Source organism: Lontra canadensis, unplaced genomic scaffold, assembly GCF_010015895.1.
Source record: "Lontra canadensis isolate GAN:19392208 unplaced genomic scaffold, GSC_riverotter_1.0 scaffold1, whole genome shotgun sequence".
Taxonomy (NCBI): Eukaryota; Metazoa; Chordata; class Mammalia; order Carnivora; family Mustelidae; genus Lontra; species Lontra canadensis.
The window spans coordinates 12,851,334-12,877,009 of NW_022630995.1; the positions used below are offsets into that span (position 1 = coordinate 12,851,334).

The 25,676-nt window shown below is 36.1% G+C and overlaps 1 protein-coding gene across 2 annotated transcripts in view; it reads left to right on the forward strand.

The window, feature by feature from the left end:
- The first annotated feature begins 277 nt into the window (after nt 1-277).
- Nucleotides 278-25,676, forward strand: part of UBA6 (ubiquitin like modifier activating enzyme 6) — an 83,607-nt gene continuing 58,208 nt past the window's right edge. Inside the window, exons 1-4 of one of the 2 annotated variants that reach the window (XM_032847603.1) lie at nt 278-348; nt 2,727-2,789; nt 23,691-23,785; nt 24,723-24,751. In XM_032847603.1, coding sequence (XP_032703494.1) covers nt 278-348; nt 2,727-2,789; nt 23,691-23,785; nt 24,723-24,751 — 258 coding nt within the window. Of the gene's footprint in view, nt 349-2,726; nt 2,790-23,685; nt 23,786-24,722; nt 24,752-25,676 lie in introns of those variants that run through there. The other variant, XM_032847690.1, reaches the window with a different exon arrangement.

A 25,676-nucleotide genomic window follows, 5' to 3' on the forward strand; every position in this document is an offset into this window, starting at 1 on the left:
TAACTTCGGTACCTCGGCCCATTCCCATCCGCGAGAACGTCCGTCGCAGCCGAGCCGCTCACGGACCACACCTGCGGTGAGGCCTATCCCGCTCCCCCGCGGCCACACCCAAACCGGAAACCAGGACACGCCCGGGGTTGACCGGAAGGCTCAGGCCGGCGGCGTGCTTCCCCGGCCCCGCCCCCTCCGGTGATGTCATCACCCGCCCCTTGACCCCGCGGTCCCACCCCCTTCCCTGCCTACCCGTATCCAGCGGCGGCGGCGTCTCTTGGAGGCAATGGAGGCGTCCGAGCCGGTGGCCGCACCTCAGAGGGAAGAGGCGTCCTGCTCTTCCTGGGGGGCCGTCAGGTGAGAGGAGGAGTGTGAGCGCGAAGCAGCGAAGGGTGGCGGCCGGGAGTCGGCGCTGGCTTCTGCGGCTCCCGCTGGGGCGTGTAGGGAGCGCGCGCGAGGCCGCGGAGCCTGGCAGAGCCAGCCCTGGGAGGCGAGAGGAGCGCGCGTGGTGGGTGTGGCGCCGTGGGTTCGGACCTCGGCGGCTCCCCGCTTCGCTGAGGAGAAAGGCCTCTTGTCGGTCCTGTGGGCGCTTTCTCAGTTCCGGCTGGGGTCTGCCATCTCTCAGTCACCGGACATGTTTGGGGGGAGGGGACGCGAGGTGGGGGGCGGAGTGGAGCGAGCTCCGTGGCGAGTTCTGGCCCGGGTCGCTCGGTGTGAGCTTCCCAGCCTTGTTGCCAAACACCGTCCCTCCTTCCTTCGGGAAAATGAAAGCGAACAGCGCCGCTGTGCGGGATCCTGCGCCAGAATCCTCCTTTGAAAACTGTTACCAGAGGGAACTTGGTAATGATGAATCACGGGCGGTCAGGACACCCTGAGGCCTCTGTTGACTACGGTTAAAAAAAAAAAAAACAAAAAACGGGAAAAAACCCACGAGTTACTCATTCTTATTTGCCTGTTGGTCTTGAGGTTTCTCACATCTTTTGCATGCCTGCAAAATCAGGGGTGGAAATGTTCGTGTGCGTCCTTTTCAGTCGTCTTGTAATTAATACAGCGGTTAGGTCCATACCGCCCACCACCAGAACACAGTGTTCCAGAGATAGAAGTGCTGGGTACCTGAGTTTGAGCTAACGTGAAACTGTCCACAAACCTGTAGCTCTTCCGCGAGTTGGATGTTTTCAGTACCGTGATAGTGCGCAGGCCAACACTGCCACATTTACGTGGGGGATATTATGTAATACAGACAAAACCTCCCCTTATTTCAAGGATTTTTGATTGCCATATAGACGTTATTCCGAAAATGACTTTTGAAACGTTCCAGTAAGGCAGGATTTTGTGAAGAATAAGTGCCAGTCAGATCATTAAGTGACAAGGCTGGTTAGAACGGAGCTGTTCTCACCTTTACTTAGGAGCTTTGCCCACTACACTGTTGTCGTCCATGCAAGGAAGACAGTGAAAGTGTACCAGGGATAAGAAAACTGTGTAAGGAAATTTTGCTTATTTTCATGTTTCATTACTATGCCAAAACAGGGCATGTTGTGTATGTGTCTGTTTTTATTAGGTGATCTAAATACAGCGATCGCTTGGTTTGCTTTCATAATTGGAATCAAGTATTTCTAAGAGTTATCCATGTATCACTTAGGTAGAAGCTGATAACATTTTGATTGACTCTGTTTACAGATCTTTTGGCTTTTAAATCAGTACCAGGCTTAGAAAATTGGATTTCAGAACCTAAGTTTTGTGCCTTCACATTATTTTTAGAATCCTATAATTTATAATTAGAGCTTCCCAAAACTGGAATGGATTACATTTTTGCCAAAATGATATTGATCTTAGCTGTCACTGTGTCTCAGGCCAAAGTGCCCCACCTCTGCCTGGGAACCATTTCAGTTTCCCAGTGTTTATCCTGTTCTCATTTTCATTTCATTTTTGTATGCCATGCTGTGAAAAATTTGAGCTATGGTCAATGATACGTCACTTTAAGTACATCTTATCATGCTAGTGTGCTGCTTTTTAAAAAATTTTTTAATTTCCTTAAATAATCTCTACACCCATCATAGGGCTCAAATTTATAACCCTGAGATCAAGAGTCTCATGCTCTACCAACCAAACCAGCTGGAGCACCCCCCCCCTTTTTTTTTAATTTTTAAAATTTATTCAAATGATACCTGTTGAGTGTTTTCATTATGCCTACTATGAGAGGCAGTAGGCAGTAGAGCATGGTGATCAGGAGCTAGACTGCTTAGGTTTAGATTCTGGGTCTACCACTAACCTACTCTGGAACCTTGGGCAGGTTATTTAAATTAACTTCTGTGAGCCTGTTTTACTCCTCTGTTCAGTGGAGTTGGTAATAGCGCCTGTCTCATTAAATTGTAAGGGTTAACAGAGTTAGTACATCTAAAGCACTTAAAACAATGTATGTATGCTGGAGAAGGTGTATGGGGCACTCCCAACAAAATTGCTAAAATAGAGATCCATCAGATATATGTAAAACAACATCTGCTAACACCTAAGAATAAAAGCACTGCCTGTAATTTTACAATACACAGGGAGTAGGCAGTCAGTGAATTTAATTTTGACCTATTTTTTAAATGGAAATAAAGGGACGGAAAACAAAATATATATCTGGTTTGTAAAATCCCCTCTAGTAACTGCCATGTGTAATTGAATATTAGATTATAGAATGTGAATATTGAATAACCATACTTGCCCTTATAAGTTGTGTTTTATTTTTTCAGTACAAATACAAATTTGCCCATCGTATCAGCAGAATCTGTGGAGATTGATGATGCATTATACAGGTGAGAACCTTAGGGAAACTGAAACTTATTTTCCTCATTTATTGTTCTATAGTAATGGAACACTCTATTTGAAAATACCCTTAGGCCTATGCAGAGTTTTGTAAATATATCCTAAGAGTTCCTCTGAGGTTATAATCAGGGTTTTCTCTGATTTATTTTTTTCCTGCAGTTTGAAAGCTTGAATAATATTGAAATCTCAGTTGCTTTAGGTTTAGGTGATATGACAAAGAATGATTTTGTTACCCACTATAAGATATTCCTCTTGTTTTGGGATAGGAGTACATATTTATGTTCTTGATAGTGCAAGAGTCTCATGAAAAACAGTCCAGCTTTGGTTATACAGTAACATCTAGAGAATATATTTACTTCATTGTGATCTCACTGACAACATTGCATGTTTGTATGATAATAGACAGCAAGGAAATATTATGTGGTTGAAGATGATTTGAATGGAATTTAGTGAGATTCTTATATACTGTACCTTTTTATGAAATGAAAACATTTTTCTTAGAATTAAAGAGAAATTAAAAGTGTACACAAAATTAGTACTTTTTTTTTTTTTTTAAGTTATTGGTTTATTTAAGTAACCTCTGTACCCAGCATGGGGCTTGAACTCAGGACCCTAAAATCAAGAGTGGCATGTTCTTCCAGCTCAGCCAGCCAGGTGCCCCTATATTGCTATCACTTTTAAGCCTTTTTTTTAATACTTCAGATTGTTTGTATGGAAGATAGTATAATCTCGGTTTTGATGTTTTTAGATTTCCTCTCTATATAATTATGGAAAATATATTTTATGTAGAAAGAATTGGAATAATGGGCTATTTATTTTTAATTCTTTATGTTTCGTGTGGGATGCAGAGTCAATTTTGAACATTTTAGGAAGAGCTGAATCAACTTAGTAGGTTGATTTCAATTACTGCTTTGTGTTGTACGCTTGGAGAAAGAGAGAGAAAACGAAACTTAATTTTGCTTTCTGAAAATTATTTTACCATATGGTTTCCTGATTATAAATATACTTTAGAAATCACCTTCGGGAGAAAGTCAGTTATCATATGGTTTCACTTACTTGTGGAACATAAGGAATAACATTGAGGACATTAGGAGAAGGAAAGGAAAAGTGAATTGGGGCAAATCGGAGGGCCAGACAAACCGTGAGAGATTCTGGACTCTGAGAAACAATCTGAGGGTTTTAGAGGGGAGGAGGTGGGAGAATGGGGGAGCCTGGTGGTGGGTGTTAAGGAGGGCATGTATTGCATGAGCACTGGGTGTTATACATAAACAATGAATCTTGGAACACTGCATCAAAAACTAATGATGTATTTTATGGTGACTAACATAAAACAATAAAAAAAAATTTTTTTAATGACCTTAAGTTTGGACTCTGAATGTATAATTATGTTGTTCTTTTTTTTTTTTTTTGGTTAAGATTTTATTTATTTATTTGACATAGACACAGCAAGAGAGGGGAATATAAACAGGGGGAGTGGGAGAGGGAGAAGCAGGCTTCCTACCCAGCAGGGAACCTGCTGTGGGGTTCATTCCCAGGACTCTGGGATCAGGACCTGAGCCAAAGGCAGACCCTTAACTGAGCCACCCAGGTGCCCCTATAATAATGATGTTCTTAACGTCCTTTCGATCATATCCTTGGGATGACAAATGGCAGCTTCTTGGAAAAGCATTGGCTCATTTTATTCATTGTTCAGTTAAAATCCTTATGACACTTTTTTATATCCCTCCAACCCTGTAATGATTAATGATCCTAATTTTCAATAAACCAGAGATTAAATTTTCCATTTGCAGTGTTGTATAAGTAGGGCTGCAGTTTGCTTGAGTGAAAAATACAGAATATAGTAGTTTATATATGATCACATATTGCTGGATCATAAAGTAGTTCTACTTTTAATTTTTTGAAGAACTTCATACTGTTTCCATAGTAGCTAGACTATTTTGCATTTTTTTAAGATTTTATTTATTTCGTTGACACAGAGAGATCACAAGTAGGCAGACAGGGAGGAAGCAGGCTCCCCACTGAGCAGGGAGCCCCACGCAGGGCTTGATCCCAGAACCCTGAGATCATGACCTGAGCCGAAGGCAGAGGCTTAACCCACTGAGCCACCCAGGCGCCCCCCATTTTGCATTCTTACCAACAGTGCACAAGGGTTCCGATTTCTCCACATTCTTACCTTTTTATTTTCTGACATTTTGTTTTTTATAATGGCCATCCAAACAGGTGTGAGGTGATATCTCATTGTGGTTTTGCATTTCCTTGACAATTAGTAACATAGAGCACCTTTTAATACCTGTTGGCCATTTGTGTCTTTGGAGAAATGTCTGTTCTAGTCCTTGCTCATTTTTTAATTACATTCCTTGGAGGGGGGTTGCTACTGAGTTGTAGTTCTGTATATAATTCAAATATTAACCTATCAGATACATGGTTTGTAAATATTCTCTCCCATTCCGTAGTTTGCCTTTTCACTTTGTCGATAGTCTCTTTTGCTGTGCGGAGGCTTTTTAGTTTGAAGTCATCCCACTTGTCTACTTTTGCTTTTATTCCCTCTGCTTTTGATATCATATCCATGAAATTCTTGCCAAGACCACTGTTAAGAAACTTTTCTCCTGGGACACCTGGGTGGCTCAGTTGGTTAAGCCGCTGCCTTCGGCTCAGGTCGTGATCCCAGGGTCCTGGGATCGAGTCCCGCATCGGGCTCCTTGCTCAGCGGGGAGCCTGCTTCTCTCGCTGCCTTTGCCTGCCTCTCTGCCTGCTTGTGTGTACTCTCTCTCTATCTCTGGCAAATATATAAAATCTTTAAAAAAAAAAAAAAAAAAGAAACTTTTCTCCTATGTTTTCTTCATAAGTTTTATAGTTTGGCATCTTAAATTTAAGTCCTTAATCCATTTTGAATTGATTTTGTATATGGTGTAAGGTAAAGGTCCAATTTCATCTTTCACATGTAAAATTCCAGTTTTGCCAATACCATGTATTAGCCCCAACTTTCCTTTTCCTCTGACTTCACTGGCCTTACCAGATTGCTTTCTTACCAAACACAATTTATACTTTAACACCTCATTGTCTTTTCTTTAAAAGCACTCAACACCATTGGATCCCTTTTCCTTCTTCCCTCTTCCCATTCCCAAGCTTAATTAAATGCTGCCAAATCTACTCTGAACCTAAACTAGAAACCTTGATATCATCTTAGGTTATTCCCTATTTGTCATCCTCCAAATTCAGTTTTGTAAAAATCCTTTTAGTTCTTTCTAAACAACTCTTAATTCCAGCTCTTTGATTCTCTCTCCCTGCATTCAGCATCTCTCAGTTGAACTATTATTATAGCCTCTTATATGATCTCTTTAGAGCTACTGAATCTTTAATCCACCTTCCATACTTTATTCAAAGTGATATTTTTCAAATTTACCTCAAAGCTCCTGGTTTCTCTATTTAAAATACTTAGATGGTTCCCTATCATTTACAGTAGTGAAGCCAAACTGTATAGTATGCATTTAAGTCTCCTTTTCTATACAACGTACCAGTGGCTGAGAGGATAATTTTTGGTATTAGATCTGAATTTGAATTATCCTTAACTGCTGATGCTTTTGGATTGTGTCCAGGTTTGCATTATTACAAATAATGTTGCTGTGAGAATTTATATACGTTTTAAGGTCTACATATGTTATCATTTACTCTTTAATAAATACCTAGAAGTAAATGTCTGGGATGTATGGTAAGTGTATTTTTAACTTTTTAAGAAATGCCAAGCTGTTTTCCAAAGCAGGTGTACAATTTTACCTTTGTACCAGTAGTGTATGAAAGTTTGAGTTACCCCACATGTTTATTCACCACCTGAAATAGTCAAGTCTTTTTTAATTTCATGCATTCTAGTACATGTATTGTAGTATTATATTGTGGTTTTAATTTGTATTTCCATAATGACTAATGATCATGGACATCTTTTCATGAGACTATTTGCTGCCTATGTTTAGGGAAATATCTATAAATCTTTTGTTTCTCTTTTATTAGCTTGTTTTAATGAGTTCTTTATATACTATATATATCATGTCCTTTGTTATAGTTGCACATGTTTTCTCCTAGTTTGTGGCTCATCTTTTACTTTTCATAACAGTGTCTTTGGCAGAGCAGAATTTTTAATTCTGATCAGACACAACTGATGTTTTTTTGTCCTATTTTTTAAATTTTTGCAAGACTTAAAGATTTTCTCTGATGTTCTGTTCTTGAAGCTTCATAATACTAAATCTTAAACTTGTGTATGATTCATTTTAAGTTAATTTTTATATAATGTGAGGTGAATATCAGAGTTGTTTTTTTTTCCCCATATAGCACTAATGTTTTAGCACCCCAGTTGAAGATTATCCATTCTCTTTGAATTCCCTGGGTATCTATCTTTGGCAGAATTTAATAGAGTATGTATCTGTTGACTTATTTCTGGAATCTTCTTTTTCAGTGATCTGTATGTTTTACTTTACAACATCACACTGCCTCGCTTACTATAACCCTGTCATAAATCTTGGACTCTAGGAGTATAATTCCTCCAACTTTGGTCTTCTTTTGCAGAGTTGGTTTCAGTCTTCTATGTCCTTTGAATTTCCACATACATTTTAGAATCAGCTTGCCAATTCTTTAAAAAAAAAATCCTGCTGGAATTTTGTTTGAGTTTGTGTTGAATCTCTAGTTCATTTTTGGGAATACTGACATTTTGACAATATTGAATTTCAAGATCCATTAATAAACATGCTATGTCTGTCAATTTCTTTCTTTAGTCTCTTCTTGTAGTGTTATATAATTACCAGTGTGGAGATCTTACACAGCTTTTATCAGATTTGTCCCTCAGTAATTTGCATTTTTCTACTATTGTAAATGGTCGTTTTTAAATTTCAATTACCATGTATTCATTATTCTTAAATTCAAGCTCAGTTGATTTTTGAATAATATTCTTATCCAGCAAGCTTGCTAAACTTACTAGTTCTGGTAAATTTTTTTGTAAACACCATAGGATTTTTTAACAGTCATGTTTGAAAATAAAGAAGTTTTTACTAACTCCTTTCCATTCTAGATGTGTTTTGTTTCCTTGTCTTAATCACACTGATTGGAACATCCAATACAATGTTAAGCAGAAGTGGTAAAGGTGGACAGCCTCACTTTGGTCCTGGTGTACATTGGAAAACATTCATTCTTCCATGGTGGAGTATGTTGTTAGCTGTAGATTTTTCATAGATGCCCTTTATTAGGCTGAGGAAATTTCCTTCTGTTACTAGTGTGCTTAGAATTTTGTTTTGGGTTTGTGGTTTGTTTTTTTTTTTTAAGTCAGAAATGGATATCGAGTTTATCAAACACTTTTTCTTCATTTATTAAGGTGATCATATGGATTTCTTTTAGTCTTTTAATGTAGTAAATTATAATGATGGCTCTTAGATTATTATATGGCCCTTGCATTCTAATTCTAGGATAAAACCCATTTTGTCATGATGTACTTTTACAATATGTATAACAATTCTGTTAAGTTTTGCTTCTGGTTACAAAAGACTGATGAATCACTGAACTCTACCTCTGAAACTAATAATACTCTATATGTTAATTAGTTGAACTTAAAAAATGGGAAAAAAAAGAATTTTTGCATCTGTGTATGTGAGGGATATTGTTAAGTATTTTTTAGTTCAGTGATTTTGTGTTTTGATATTAGGGTGATGCTAATCTCATTGGATGAGCTGAGTATTTCTTCAAAGTTCTAGAAAGTGTATAGAATTGGGTTTTATTTCTTCCTTAAATTTTTGGTAGAAATAACAATGAAGTTTGGAGGTTTTTTGTGGGAAGGTTTTTAACTACAAATTTAACACCTAATAGACATGGTAACATTCAGGTAATATATAATTGACCCTTAGCATAGATTTTAAACTGCTCGGGTCCATGTGGATTTTTTTCAGTAGATATATTGGAAGTTTTTTTATAGATTTGCAACAATTTGAAAAAATTCAAACCACACAGCCTAGAAAGACTTAAAAATTAACAAAAAGGTATGTCATGAATGTATAAAATATATGTAGAGACTAGTCTGTTTTATCATTTAATACCATGAAATACACACTAATCTATTATTTAACAAATTTCTCAAAACTTATGCACGGGGGCGCCTGGGTGGCTCAGTGGGGTAAGGCCTCTGCCTTTGGCTAAATCCTAATCCCAGGGGCCTGGGATTGAGCCCCAAATACAGGCTCTCTGCTCAGCGGGGAGCCTGCTTTCCCCTATCTCTCTCTCTCTGCCTCTCTGCCTGCTTGTGATCTCTGTCTGTCAAATAAATAAATAAAATTTAAAAAACAACAACAACAACAAAAAAACTTATGCACATAAACACAGAATATTCACAGTGCCATTTATAGTCAGGAGAAAAGTAAGCCAACATAAAAATGCAGTATTAAATCATAACTGCATAACTAATATAACACTGTATGTTAACTAATGGGAATTAAAAACTTAAAAATCTTAACTATATAAAATTAACTATAGTGCATATACTAGTGTAATAATTTTGTAGCCACCTCCTGTTGCTATTGTGGTAAGCTAAAGTGTTGGCGAGTATTCCCTTAGAACACCATGTGATGCTCGTCATCTTCGTGCGAGCGGTTTCTCTCTTTAGTAAATTGTGTATCTCAGTAAAAAGGGATCTCACAATTTTTCATTGTGTTTAGTGGAATACTGCAGACCTTGAATAACACTATGAGTCCCATACAGGGTATCACTAATGATGCTGGAAGCACTCCCTAGAAGTAGAGAAAAATCATGACAGTACAGAAAAAGTTGAGTTACCTGATACGTACCATAGATTGAGGTCTGCAGCTGTGGTTGCCTGCCATTTCAAGATAAATAAATACAGCATAAGAACAACTGTTGAAAAAGGAAGAAGAGGGAGGGGGAGAAAGAGAGGAAGGGAAGGGAAGCTGAAGCTTACGCTCCATCAACAGGCACAAAAACCTTACAGTTTTTGCAAAATTCCTTTATATCTTGCATTGAAAATGCAGCTTTTTATGTAGGTATGAGACTTGCTCTCAGAAAAACATGCTGATACACTCTAATACGATTTGAGAAAAAGCAAAGTCTTATAAGACAACTTAAAGCAAAAAGAAGGTGAAGGAGCTAAAGCTGGAGAATTTAATGCCAGCAAAGGATGGTTTGATAATTTAGAAAGAGACTTGGCTTAAAAACGTCAACAGGAGGCAGCAGTTGAGTTCCAGATGCCTTTCAGAAAATCATTATGGAGAAAGAATATCTACCTGAGCAGATTTTTAATGCGGATGAAAGTAGCCTATTCTGGAAAAAAATAATGCCACAAAGAACATTTATTAGTAAGGAAGAGAAGCAAGAGGATTTAAGGCAGGAAGGGATGGGCTAACTCAACTATTTTATGCAAATGCAGTTGGGTTTTGATTAGCACTGCCCTTACCTATAAAGCTGCCAACCCCACCCCCCCACCTCCCCACCCCTGTCCTTGAGCCTTAAAGATAAAAAATAAACACCAGCCACTAGTCTTTTGGTTGTACAACAGGAATGCCTGGACAGTTCAACTCTGTATTCTGAATTGATTCCATCAGAGTTTTGTCTCTGAAGTTAGGAAGTACCTTGCCAGTGAGGGACTGTCTTTTAAAATTCTTTTGATATTGGACAATGCTATTGGCCACCCAGAACCCTATGAGTTCAATACGAAAGGTACCAAAGTGGTCTACTTGTCCCCAAATATAACGTCTGTAATTCAGCCTCTAGATTGGGGGTCATATGGACCTTTAAAGCTCATTACACATGGTACTCTATTGAAAGGATTATTAATACCATGGGGTAAAAACCCAATAGACCATCTTGGGAAGGATTACACCATTGAAGATACTGTTATTATAGAAAATGCCAGGAAAGCATTCAGGCTCAGAACAGTAAATTCCTACTGGAGAAAACTGTGTAGATGTTGTGGATGACTTCACAGGATTTACGATAGAGTGAATCAAGGAAATTAGTCAAGAAATTGCAGATATGGTTAAAAAAGGTGGGGGCAGGTGACAGGTTTTAAGATAAAGATTTTGGAGAAATTCAAGAGTTAATAGACACCATACCAGAGGAATTAACAGAAAATGACTTGATGGAAATTAGTGCTTCCAAAACAGTGCCAAGCGATGTGGAAGAAGATGTAGAAGAAACACTGCCAGAAAACAAATTGACATTTGACAATCTGGCAGAAGAGTTCTGATTATTCAAGACTGCTTTTGACTTCTTTTATGACACAGACCCTTCTGGGATACCAGTACTGAAACTAAAGCAAATTGTAGGAGAAGGATTGGTACCATATAAAAACACATTTAGAGAAATGAAAAAGCAAAAAACAGACAAATCATGATGTATTTCCATAAAGCTACACTGAATGTGCTTGTATCTCCTGCCTACCTTTCCCCCTCTACTTTTTCCACCTTTGCTGCCCTGAGGCAGTAAGACTACCCCTCTTATTCCTCATCCTCCCATTCAGTGTGAAGACAGTGAGAATGAAGACCCTTATGATCTGTTTCCACTTAATGAGTAGTACATGATCAAACTGCTGCACAGTTAATAAGCTGATAGTTGTACAGTTAATAAGCTGATAGTTATATATGTGTCTTCATATGAAAAACTAATAACTGTACAGAAAGAACTGTATGAGACATTTTTGTATCACCATCAGGTATTCATTGTGTAGAACATCATATACAAAACTCATAGAAGTGGATAGCCTGTCCTTACATAGGCCTAAGATGAATATGTAATACAAAATTAATATGTTATCTTAGTGTTTCATATCTTTGCTTTCAAAGAATTGCATTACTCTACAGTATGACCCCCTTTCTCTCATCATTGAGAAACTGCTTATCAGCTTTCTAATTACAAGTAAGTGGGTTTTTTAGAAGATGTAACAATGTTTCCAGTACTGTCTAGATGTATGGCTACAGTAATATATGCCATAAAAATTTTGTAAGGATTTACTCATTAATATGTAAGCTACACTACCATGAAGCAATTGAATTGTTTTTGCTAGGCTACCAAAAGCAATCCTAGTGCTGCTGCTTTGTTTTTAATATGGATTGTTAAACCTATAAATAAATATGGCTTGTTTTCACGTTATCTTTTTATTTTTGATGGCTAATGTTAATAATACAGTATCTACAGTATTTTGTATCATGCAAGACAATAAGACAGCATTGATATAGGTACTGACAGGCAGTTCATCTTATAAACAGATGATAATTTACAGTATCAATAAATATAGTACAGTACTGTAAATGTATTTTCGTTATATGATTTTTTAATAACATTTCCTGTAGCTTACTTCATTGTAAGAATACGGTATATAATACACAGAACGTACAAAACATGTTAATTGACTGTTTTTGTTACTGGTAAAGCTTCCAGTCAACAATAGGCTATTACTAGTTAAGCTTTTGTGAGTCAGAAGGTATACACAGATTTTTGACTGTGGAGGGTTGGTACCAGTCCCTAACCCTAACATTGTTTAAGAATCAGCTGCCTTTGTTTTTTGAGTGACCTTTGAGAGTTTGTCTCTTTCGGAGAATATGTTTGAATCTCAGTGGTTGAATTTAGAGGCATAAAATTGTTTTTAGTTTTCTGTGAATACCCTTTTTAATGTCTATAGAATCTGAAATGATGTTCCTTCACTCATTTCTATTATTGATCTTTTTTTTTTTTTCTCCTGATCATTCTGGCTAGAGATTTATTGATTTTATTTTATTCTCAAAGAACCAGCTTTTAGTTTAATTGATTTTCCATATTATTTTTCTGTTTTGTATCTCTGTGATTTCTGTTCTTTGGGGGATTTTTCTTTGGCTGGCTTTAATATTAATTTGCTTTTCTTTTTCTAATTACTTTTTTAGTTAAGTTTTTTATTTAAATTCCAGTATAGTTAACATACAGTCTTATATTAGTTTCAGGTGTAAAGTACGATGATTCAGCAATTCTATACATTATTCAGTGCTTATCAGGTTAAGTATACTCTTTAATCGCTATCACCTATTTCACCTATTCCCTCCCCCCCACAGACCCTCCCTTTGGTAACCATCAGTTTGTTCTCTATAGTCTATTTCTTTGTCTCTGTTTTTTTTTTCCCTTCAATTTGTTGTTTTCTAAAATTCCACGTGATTTCTAAAGTCATAGTGTTTGCTGTTCTCCGTCTTACTCTGCTTGACCTTATACTCTCTCGCTTCATCCATGTTGTAGGAAATATCATGATTTCATTCTTTTTTGTGACTAAATGGTACCCGATTTTATATACGTACCACATCTTCTTTATCCATTCATCTATAAATGAACAATTAGGCTACTTCCATAATTTGCCTATAGTAAATAATGCTGCAAGAAACAGAGGTGCATGATGAATGATGAATTAGTGTTTTGTATTTTGGGGGTAAATAAACAGTAGTTTGATTAGTGAATAGTAGAATAGTTGTATTTTTAACTTTCTGAGGAACCTCCATACTGTTTTCCACAGTGGTTGCACCAACTTGCATTCCCACAAACAGTGCATCAGGGTTCCTTTTTCTCCACATCCTCACGAACATCTGTTGTTTCCTGTGTTTTTGATTTTAGCTATTCTGACAGGTGTTAGGTCATATCTCATTGTGGTTGATTTGCACTTCCCAGATGATGAGTGATGTTAAGCATCTTTTCACGTGTCAGCCATCTGTATGTTGTCTTTGGAGAAAAGTTTGTTCGTGTCCTCTGCCCATTTTTAAATTGGAGTATTTGGGGGTTTTGGGGTGTTAAGTTCTATAAGTTCTTTATATATTTTTTATACTAGCCCTTTATTAGATATGTCATTTACAAATAATTTTGTCCCACTCAGTAGGTTGCTTTTTAGTTTCGTTGACTATTTTCTTCACTGTGCAGAAGCTTTTTGTTGTAGTTCTAATAGTTTATGTTTGCTTTTATATCCCTTGCCTCGGGAGACATATCTGGAAAAATGTTCCTATGGCCAGTGTCAGAGAAGACATTATTGCCTGTACTCTTTTCTAGGATTTTTATGGTTTCAGGTTTCACATTTAGGTGTTTTATCCATTTTGAATTTATTTTTGTGTTTGGTATAAGAAAGTGGTCCAGTTTCATTCTTTTGCATGTTGCTGTCCAGTTTTCCCAACACCATTTGTTGAAGAGACTTTTTTTCATTGGATATTCTTTTCTCCTTTGTTGAAGATTAATTGACCATATAATTATGAGTTCATTTCTGGGCTTTCTATTCTGTTTCTTTGATCTATGTTTTAATTTTTGTGCCAATGCCATATAGTTTGATTACTACAGCTTTTTAATATAATTTGAAGTCTGGAATTGTGATACCTCCAGTTTTGTTTTTCAAGATTGCTTTGGCTATTGAGGATCTTTTGTGGTTCCATACAAATTTTAGGATTGCTTGTTAATAGTTCTGTGAGAAATGCTATTGGTATTTTGATAGGGAATCTAAATTTGTAGATTGCTTTGGTAGTATAGACATTTTAATAGTATTTGTTCTTTCAGTCCATGAGCATGAAATGTCTTTAATTTCAATTTATTACATCAGTGTTTTATACTTGTCAGATTACAGATCTTTCACTTCTTTGGTTGAGTTTGTTCCTAGATATTTTATTATTCTTGGTACAATTGTAAATGGGATTTTTTTCTTAATTTCTCTTTTTGCTGCTTGATTATTAGTGTATAGAAATGCAGCAATTTTTGTATGTTGATTTTATATCCTGCAACTTTACTGAATTCATATATTAGTTCTATTTTTTTTATGGAGTCTCTAGTGTTTTCTATATATAGTATCCTATCATCTGCAAATAGTGGAAGTTTTACTTCTTACTTCTTTACTTCATACTTCTTTGATTGCTGTGGCTAGCACTTTTAGTACTGTGTTTGAATAAAAGTGGTGAGAATGGACATCTTTGTCTTATTCCTGACCTTAGGGGAAAAGCTCTCGGTTTTTTCCCATCATATATGATGTTCACTGTGGATTTTTCAGATAAGGTCTCTATTATGCTGAGATATGTTCCCCTCTGAACCTACTTTGTTGAGGGTTTTAATCATGAATGGTTATTAAACTTTGTCAGATGCTTTTTCTGCATCTTTGAAATGATCATAATGTTTTCTATCCTTTCTGTTGCTGGTGTGATGTTCTTTTTCTAATTTCTTAAAGTGAAAGTTGAGATAATCAATTTTTGAGACGTTTATTCTTTAGTAATATGTCCATTTCATGCTAAAAATGTCCCTCTAAACACTGCATTGTGGGGCGCCTGGGTGGCTCAGTGGGTTAATGCCTCTGCCTTCGGCTCAGGTCATGATCTCAGGGTCCTGAGATCGAGCCCCGCATCGGGCTCTCTGCTCGGCGGGGATCCTGCTTCCCCCCTCTCTCTCTGCCTGCCTCTGCCTACTTGTGATTTCTGTCAAATAAATAAAAATAAATCTTTAAAAAAATAAAAAAAAAACACTGCATTGTATGTGTCTCACAGATATGTCTTCATTTTCATTCAGTTCAGAAAGTTATAATTTTTTTTTTTTTTTTTTTTTTTTTTTTACTTGTAGGTCATTTAGAAGTGTATTATTTGGTTTCCAGGTACTGAGAGATTTTTCAGAGACTTTTCTGTTGTTAATCTCTAATTCAGTTCCATTGGTATCTGTGGATAAGCTTTGCATGACAACTTTTTTTTTTAGTGTTTTGCTGAAGAATATGGGTTATCTTGCCATTGTTCTATGTGCATTTGAAAAGAATGTGTGTTCTGTTGTTTACTGGATTGTCCTATCAATGTCAAATTGATTGATAGTGTTTTTCGGATATTCTAGATCATAATTGATTTTCTGTCCACTCTTTATACCAATTGAGAAAGGCATGTTGTCTTTCATTTTGTATTTGAACATTTCTCATTTCAGTTCTATCAGTTTTTGCTTTGTATAGTTTGAGCCTCTGTTATTAGTGCATGAACTTTTAGAATTGTGTCCTCAAGATTTATTGATCTTTTATCATTTTGAAATGGCCGTCTTTATCCTGGTAGTTTTCTTGGTTCTGAAATCTATTTGTCTGATATTAATAGAGCCACTCCAGTTTTCTCTTGGTTATTGGTAGCATGGCTTATCTTTTTATACTCATTTATTCCTACTTGTGTATTTAAATTTGGCTCCTTGTAAATAGAATATAGTTGGGTTTTTCTTTTTCTTCAGTCTGACAATCTTTGTCTTTTAATTGGAGTGTTTAGACCATTTACATTAAATGTGAAACCCTGATACTATTTTTCTTTCTAATTGTCATCTCTTACTAGTTTTCCATTTTTTCTGTGTTTTTTTAATAGTAGAGCATTTTTTATCATTATATTTCATCTTCTTTGTTGGCATATTATTATACTTTTGCTTTGTTTTGTAGTTATTTTATGGTATGTACCATATATTAATATATTAAAATAATCTGTCACTTCCTGTATGTTATGGGGATGTTAAAACAATATACTTGTTTCTCCTGTCCCAGGATTTCATTTATTGTTGTCTTACGTTTTACTTATATATATGTTACACATTTGCAGTTCGTTATTGTTCTGGGCTTAAATAGTCAACTGTCTTTAAAAGAGAATTTTTAAAAAACAAGAAAGTGTTTTATATTTATTCACATATTTGTCATTTCTGGTATTCTCTATTCCTTTGTGTAAGTTAAGATTTCTGCCTAGTATCATTTTTCATCTCCCTGAAGATTTAGTGTAACATTTCTTATTGTGAAGGTCTGTCAGCAATGAATTCTTTCAGTTTTTGTATGTCTAAAAAACTCTTTACTTTCTTTTTTGAAATTGAGTATAGAATTCCACATTGACAGTTTTTTCCCTTCAGTGCTTTTAAAATGTTGGGCCGCTATTACTGATCTGTAGTACTTCCCTGGAAGAAAGTCAGCTGTCATTCTTATCTTTCTTAGGTGAATAATCTGCCCTCTTTTCTCTGATTGCTTTTAATACTATCTCTTTATCCTGGTTTAAACAATTACAATATGCCTTGGTATAGATCCCTTCATATTTCTTATTCTTGGATTTGTTCACATTGTGGTGTGTGAGTTGATTGATTGTGTTCCTGGAAAAATTCTAGCCATTAGACCTTTAAATTTATTTTTATCTTTTTCTCCAGTCTCTTTCAGGGACTCTAATTGTTGTTCCACAACTCATTTATGCTCTGGGCTTTTTGGGTTTTTATTCAATCTCTGTGTTTATTTTGGAAGTCTTCTGTTCCTGTATCTTCAAGTTCACTTCTGCAGAGTTGAGTCTATTAAATCCATCCAGGATTTTTTTTCATCTTAGATATTATGGCTTTTATCTTTAGAAGTTTTGCTGCTCATGCTTCCCTCTACCTTCTTGAGCATATGGATTATATTTATAATTATTTCCAACATATTTGTCTATAAAATCTGTCATCTGTGTCATTCCTAAGTCTGTTCTATTGTGAATTTTTCTATTCATTATAAATTGTATTTCTCTACTTTTTTGAAAACCTTTTTCATATATGTCAGACATTGTGAATTTTTACCTTTTTTTACCTTTTTGGGTACTGCATCATTTTTAATTCCTCTAAATTCTTAAGCTTTGTTGAGAGACCCAGTTAAATTACTTGAAAATAATTTGGTTTTTTCAGTTTGCTTTTTAAGCTTTGCTAGGCACGATTAGAGGAGACCTAAGTCTGAGGCTAAATTTTTGCCCACTATTGATATATCCTTCTGAGTATTCACATTTTCCACTTGGGTGGAGAGGAACACAAACTATTTCTGCCCTGTTTAAATAACCATCATTGTTTCACCAGCCCCTCTCAAGTAGTTCTTTCCCCAGCTTGATGTTGTTTCTTCATATGCATTTGCTGATCTTACTCAGCTAAAGACTCAAGGAGAACCCTCTATAAATCTCTGGTGCTCTATCTGTGATCTCTCTGCTTTCAAATTTTAGCCTTCTTGAATTCACAGCCCTATCTGTTCAATTCAGGGAGACCACCAAGTTCTATTTGGGTTCTCCTTCCTCCACTGCAGCCTGAAAAGTAAGTAGCTAGCACATTCGTAAGGCTCACCTCATTTGTTTTTCTTTGAGATTACTGTCCTGAGATGCCTGTTCTCTGTGTCATAGTTCTGTTGTTTATTTATATTGTCCAGTTTCCAGTTGGTTAAGGTTGGCAGAGGATAAATCTGGTCCTGTTAATTCACCATGGCTAGAAGTAAAAATATTATATTTATTATGTATCTCTTACATGCCATTCTTTTCGATGATTTTCTTTTTCCTGTTACAGAATGCTTTTCCTTTTTTGATTATTTTTTAACTCCTATTAAGTCTTCAGAGTTTAAGTTGGCTGAAAGTCATTTGTGAAGCTTTCCATGACCTCCACTGATAGAGATAATTACTCTCTGTTCTGTATTTCAGATTCCCTTAGTTTCTAGTACTTTTGTATATAGTACTTGATAAAGAATTATTTGATTATTTATCTATCTCTCTCAATAACATGTCACAGGCATTCTGCTAAGTATTCCATATATTTTTTCTTACTTAATTTAATCCTCATAGTACCCATTTGATGTTGTTAAGGTCTCCACACAGTGCCAGTGCCTGGTTAGAGGTAGATATTTTAATAAATTTATGAGTACCTGACAAAGATAATTGAAATCCATCCAGAAGAAAGTGATTAGTGTGTTGAGGGGGCCTCAAAGTGATGTTATGTTTGGAATGTTTAAGGAACTGGAGATGTTTAGTCTGAAGAAAGAAGACTCTGGAACCCGAATACCATCTTCAAATGTTCGGAGGGCTGTCACATTGAAGAGGGATTAGACAAGTTCCCTATGGTCCCAAGGAGGTAAAATTAGGACTAGTGGGTGAAAACTGTAGGGAGATAACCACACCTTTATGAAAGGGAGAATCTTTAATGAATAGGGCTCTCTAAAAGCAGAGTAGATAACTTGGTAATTTCTTTCCACTGAATACTCCACTAATATTTTGAGTATCAGCTTAATAGAGTTAACTGTAATATAACAGTGCTGGACTTGAGGTTATACTCTAGGCTCTTTAAATCCCATCTCTACTACTTACTAACAAAATGAACTTCATGAGATTTAAGTGTCAATCTCAAAGTACCTGACATTGCCTAACACAAAATAGGTACTTAATTAGTACCCTTCCCCTTGGTGGTCAGACATTAAAAAGGTAGATAATTTAGGTAGCTGCTGAGAATCTGTCTGAGATTTTATGATTCTTTGGAAAACTTTGATTCATTTATCTTTGTTTTATCCTTTTGTCTGTAAGTTCTTTGTCATTTATAACCAAATTTGTGTCATGGCTATTCATTATTTACCTAAGTAACCTTCAAAATAATTCATGGGAACAAGTCTGAGATGAAAAACATTTTTTTAACCTAGTTCCTCTGACTCTGAACATAGGAAAAAAAGGACTCAAGTCCTCTGCCAAGTAGAACGTAAACATGTTTTTGTTTTTATGTGCCAATTTTTAACAAATTGTTTTTGTGTGTGTTTAATGTGCCAGGCCCTGTTAATCCACTGAGAATACAGTAGTAAATAAGGGAAAGGCCCTGCCTTAAGGAATCTGCAGTCTCCTAGGAATACTAGACAAGTAGCAAAATACTCTGTGATTAATGTTGTAATAGCTTGAATGTAGGATGTTATGAATGCACATAAAAGATGATCCAGCACTGTCTTGAGTAAGTTTAGGTGTCGGGAGACATATCAAGGGGGAAAGTAATATATAAGCCAAGACTGGAGGATGAGCAGAAGTTTTTCAGGCAGAAAATATTGAGGGAGAGGGATACTCCAGAAAAATATCTCATGGCCAAAGACAACATACCACGTTTGGGGAACTGAAAAGCCTAAGCCCACCTAGAACATGGAGTTTGATGGAGGAGTGACAAAAGATGAGACCAGAGAGACAAGCAGAGACTAGCTTATGAACAGCCTTGTGGCTAATATTAGAATCTAGACTTTATCATAAGGGAAATAGGAAACCATTGAAGTTTTTAAAGCAGAAGAATGATTTGACCAGATTTGTATTTCAAAAAGATTATTCATAAAATAAAATTTAAAAAAAAAAGTGACTTTAAAAAAGTAAAAAAAAAAAAAAAAAAGATTATTCATGTTAGTAAGAAGTTAATAGATTATATATAAAACTGAAGAATATGGGGCGCCTGGGTGGCTCAGTGGGTTAAAGCCTCTGCCTTCGGCTCAGGTCATGATCCCAGGGTCCTGGGATCGAGCCCCATATCGGGCTCTCTGCTCAGCAGGGAGCCTGCTTCCTCCTCTCTCTCTCTGCCTGCCTCTCTGCCTACTTGTGATCTCTGTCTGTCAAATAAATAAACAAACAATGGGGCGCCTGGGTGGCTCAGTGGGTTAAAGCCTGTGCCTTCAGCTCAGGTCATGATCCCAGGTCCTGGGATCGAGCCCCGCATCAGGCTCTCTGCTCAGCAGAGAGTCTGTTTCCTCCTATCTCTCTCTCTGCCTATTTCTCTGCCTACTTGTGATCTCTGTCTGTCAAATAAATAAATAAAATCTTTAAAAATAAATAAATAAATAAATAAATAAACAAAATCTTTAAAAAAAACTGAAGAATATGAAATAAAAGTGTAACCATGTTACTGAAAAAAAGGGGGCTAACTTTTTAGAAGATACAACTTAAAGAATTGAGAGTGGTTGCCTTTGATGTATAGAAATCTGGATTAGGAAGAGTTAGGGAACTGATTTTTTTTTTTTTTAATTATTCCTCCGGTAAACCTTATTGGAATGATTTGACTTTCTTAATCTACATTGTAGCAGAGTGGGTAAGAGTGGATGATCCCAGTGTCTTGTGATCAAGCCCACATCTGGTTCCCTGTGCAGCGGGGAGCCTGTTTCTCCCTCTTTGACTCCCCCTGCTTGTGCTCTCTCTCTCTCTCTCAAATAAATAAATAAAAATTTTAAAAAAAAAGTATGGATGCTAAGACCAGACTGCCTGAATTGAGTCTTATTTCCACTATTTATAAATTAATTAATTTCTCTGTGCTCAAGTTTTCCTTTCTGTAAAAATGGAAAAATAATAAAATTTGTAGAATTTAGTGAGGATTAAATGAGTTAATACAAGTGAAAACCTAAAACAGTGTGGTGCATAATAAATACTCAGTGTTAGCAGTTTTGCTTACATGTCAGCACTGCTGAGGTACTAATATACAAGAATAGACAAATTTACTATTATATTGGTGGAGGAGTTTAAATGTTGCTTTTAGTAATCAAGAGAACAAGCAGACAAAAAAATCAGAATGGGAATAGAATTCATCAACAGGGATATTAAAATGAATGTAACAGTGTATATAAAGAATGTTGTCTCATGACCAGCTGTTGAGTACATTCTGTTCAAGAGCACATTTGCAACATTTGCAAATTTGCAAATACTAAAAAATGAAATCATATGGATTGTGATATCTATTCACAATGCATTTAGGCTAGAAGTTAACCCAAAAGGTAGCTAGAATATTCCCCATGAAATTACAAGTTTAAAATACACTTCAGATTAACCCAAAAGTTAGAAAAGAATCGTAATTAAAACTGGAAAATAATGAAGTAGTATGTGTCAAAACTTGGGATGCTGTTTAAGATCAGTTCAAGTTTTACATGTGTATTTTAGAAAAGAAAACGTGGGCTGCCTGGGTAGCTCAGTGGGTTAAGCTTCTGCCTTCAGCTCAGGTCATGATCTCAGGGTCCTGGGATCGAGTCCCACATCAGGCTCTCTGCTAGGCAGGGAGCCTGCTTCCTTCTCTCTCTCTCTCTCTACTTGTGATCTCTCTCTGTCAAATAAATAAAATCTTTTAAAAAAAAAGAAAAAAAGAAAACCTGAAAACTAATAAATTTTTATTTCAGGAAATAGGAAAAAATAAAATAGAAGACACCAGCCAAGGGCTAGCCTTGTCAACAGGCTAATGATCAGATCTACTGTTAACTTTTTCCTACATGTTAAGGATGTGAAACTACAGGGAATTTGATAGTTGTTTGGTACACTTAAGAAAAACAGTATGGAATTATCTAATAAAGTTATCCCTGCATTTCCTCTCCTAGATATATAATGATATCTGTCTATCTGTATCTCTGTAGAAACAGCTGTGTACACATGTGTATCACTAGACATATCTAAGAATGCTGATAGTCCAACTATAAGTAACTGTCCAAAAATACGGAATAGCAAGGGTGCCTGGCTGGCTCAGCCAGGAGAGCATGTGACTCTTTATCTCAGGGTTTTAAGTCTGAGGCCCACATTGGGTATAGAGATTACTAAGTAAATAAATAAACTTAAAAAAAATTCATTCTACAAAACTATAGAATAGTTAAATTATGTTATTGCAGTAGAATAGTACAATACAGTAGAATAAAACTGAAAATCAGTAGCCATGTGCACTGATAATAAATAAATCTCATAAATACAATATCATTCAAAAGAGGGATGGCACAGAAGACAATATTCAAAATGATCCCATGTATATAAAGTTCCAAAACAGCCAATACTTAAATATATTGCCTAGAATTATACAAATAAGAGTGGCAAGACTGTATCATACACAATTCCATACATATCATAGTAGATGATCAGCAAGTATTTGATGAATAAGTGGATGTTTTAGCTCTCTGAAACAGAAATGGTAAATACTGATTTAAAAAGAAAAGTCTAAGTTTTATTTTGCAGGAATAAGGAAGGAGGGGTGCCTGGGTAGCTCAGTTGTTTAAACATCTGTCATGGACTCAGGTCTGATCCCAGAGCCCACATTGGGCTCCCTGCTCATCGGGGAGCCTGCTTTTCCCTCTGCCACTCCCCCTGCTTGTTTTCTCTCTCTCTTACTGCATCAGATAAATAAATAAAGAAATAAGGAAGGTAATAACATATAAATGATGTTTATAAAGTTTGTTCTGACTAGACAAGAAAACCGTTTTCAGGCTTTTAAATTGAATATAAATAGCTGAAATACAGAAATTAAATAAACATCTATATACTAAACAAACATACGTTAAACCAGCATGTATATTATGAATTCAAAAAAAAAGTACTTGTAAACCAAGGGATTCACTTACTTGTACTTAACTCATCTTTCGGTGATTGTTGTAAGAATCCATTGGAATGTCCATTATCTTCAAAAACTTGATACAGCATCAAGTTTTTCACTGTTCTTTCAAGTTAATTTTCTATTGCCCTTATTACTGTATCTGACTTTTTAAAATAGCCAATATGTATTTTTTGAAGTACCTGTTCTGATGCTACCTTATGGCTATTAGTATGGATGGCTTAATAAGATCCCTTATATACTTTATCAGCATTTGTTTTTAAAGTAATGTTTGGGGGAACCTGGCTGGCTCAGTTGATAAAGAATGTGACTCTTAATCTTGAGGTCAGGAGTTTGAGCCCTATGTTGGGTGTAGATATTACTTATAAAAAGATATAAATAAAATTACATTAGAAAACTGCTGTACGTCACCTAAACTCCAAGAAGGAAACCAAATTTTTGGCTCAGAAATCCCATTTATAGTGAAAGGTCTACAGGGGAGATAACAAACTCAGATGGTTGTAGTGGCCCCTGAGGTAATAAATGAAGGGAGCAGAATGGGGACTATGTCAAATCTAGAGCACATAGTTATCCCTGTCTAAACAGGACAACTCAACTCCATCTGTTTGTTGCTATGAAAGAAGAAGGGCCAGAACTTCAGTTTTCTTCAAAATATGTCATATATTTGGCAGTTAATTTAGAAATATTAAATACTGTGATCCAAACCATGTCTGTGACAGGATCTAGTTGCTATGCTATTCATTTACAAACATCTTTAAAGGATATGTAGTTTTGGTGAAATAATTTATTGTTTTTTATTGTTTTACCTATAGTCGACAGAGGTACGTTCTTGGAGACACAGCAATGCAGAAGATGGCCAAGTCCCATGTTTTCTTAAGTGGTATGGGTGGTCTTGGTTTGGAAATTGGTAAGTAGTATTTTTACATACAATTTTAGATGACACCTCGAGCAACATAAATTAAAGAATTTAATTTCTTTTCCTTGTATGTATTATTTCCTATAAAGGAAATTAGATCCAAAACCTTGAGAAGATTCAGTTTTGGGTCTTTTTCTTTTTGGGTCTGTTTCTTTTTTCTCTTTCTCTCATTTTTTTTTTTTAAGATTTACTTATTTATTAGAGAGAGTAAGCACGAGCAAGGGGAAGGAGCAGAGGGAGAAGCAGATTCTCTACTGAGCAGGGAACCGGACCTGGGGCTCAATACCAGGACTCTGGGATCATGACCTGAGTCAAAGGCAGACACTTAACCAACTGAGCCACCCAAGTGCCCCTTGACAACACTATTTCATAACACTATTTTTTTTTAAAGATTATATTTATTTATTTGACAGAGATTGCAAGTAGGCAGAGAGGCAGGCAGAGAGAGAGAGGTGGGGAAGCAGGCTCCCCACTGAGCAGAGAGCCCGATGCGGGGCTCGATCCCAGGACCCTGAGATCATGACCCAAGCCGAAGGCAGAGGCTTTAACCCACTGAGCCACCCAGGTGCCCCTCATAATACTATTATATTCTTCCACAAAGAACTGGTAATGACTCTTTCGCTTTTCTTTGTGATGTTAATGGCCATTAATTATCATTTCTGTATCTTTGATTATGATAGAGCACATACACATATATTTATAACAACCTGTCTGAAATAATACAGTAAAACTTTAGTGTATATATACCTCAGTGTGGTATGATTATAAAAAATTTAACTTTTTCCTTTTTGTTCATCTGCATTTTCTAAGGAACTAGTATTTTTTAGGTAGTAAAAAAATTAAAATTCTCCAGAGTTGTGACCAAGCTCCATCCAAATGATCTAATATACATTCCTAATATTAAGCTATTTTTCTTTCTCCTTCATAGCAAAGAATCTTGTTCTTGCCGGAATTAAGGTAAGTGAATAAACGTCCTTGATTAAAGTAGTTGTTTGTTGTAAATTTTTTTTTTTTTTTTTTTTTTTTTTTTTTTTTTTTTTTTTTTTTTTGCTCATCATTAGTGGCAATATTTTTTACACTTTGGCCTAATTATTGCTGCTGCTTCGTTTAGTAGCAAAATTGTTTTAATTCTGTATTTTCCTCTTTTTAAAAAAAACTATTATAGAAAATTTCAAAATTTTATGAGACTAGAATAATCTTAACAAAACCCCATGTACCCAGCATGCAACTTCAGTTACTTGCTCATAGACAAATTTGTTCCATGTTATCTCTTTCCCATTCCCCATTGTTCCCAAGCCACCAAATTATTTTGATATAAAACTCAAACATCCACATAGGGGAAGGGAAGGAAAAATAAAATAATTTATTATTTTATTGAAAACTGAGGAGGATACAAACCATAAGAGACCCTGAATTCAATGAAAAAGACTGAGGGTTGCAGGAGGGGAGGTGGGAGGGAGGGGATAATTGGGTATCAGCATTAAGGAGGGCACTTTGATGTAATGAGCACTGGGTGTTATTTGCAACTGATGAATCACTAAATTCTACCCCTGAAACTATTTAAAAAAAAAAAAAACCCTCAGACATCCTACTATAGCATCCTTAAATATATTAGTATATATCTCTAAATGATAAGGGTGCCTTGTGAAAACATAACCACAATACCATTTTCACACCTAAAAATGTAACCAATTCCTTAATAGCATTGTCTTAGTTAGCTGTTGCTGAAAACAAATTACCCCAAAACTTAGCAACTGAACACTTATCAGGGAGCAACTTAGCTGGTTCGTCTCTTTGGGGATCTCTCATGAGGCTCCAGTCACCATATTGGCAGGGCTGCAGCCATCTCCAGGCTAGGGAAAGAATCTGCTTCCCAAGCTCC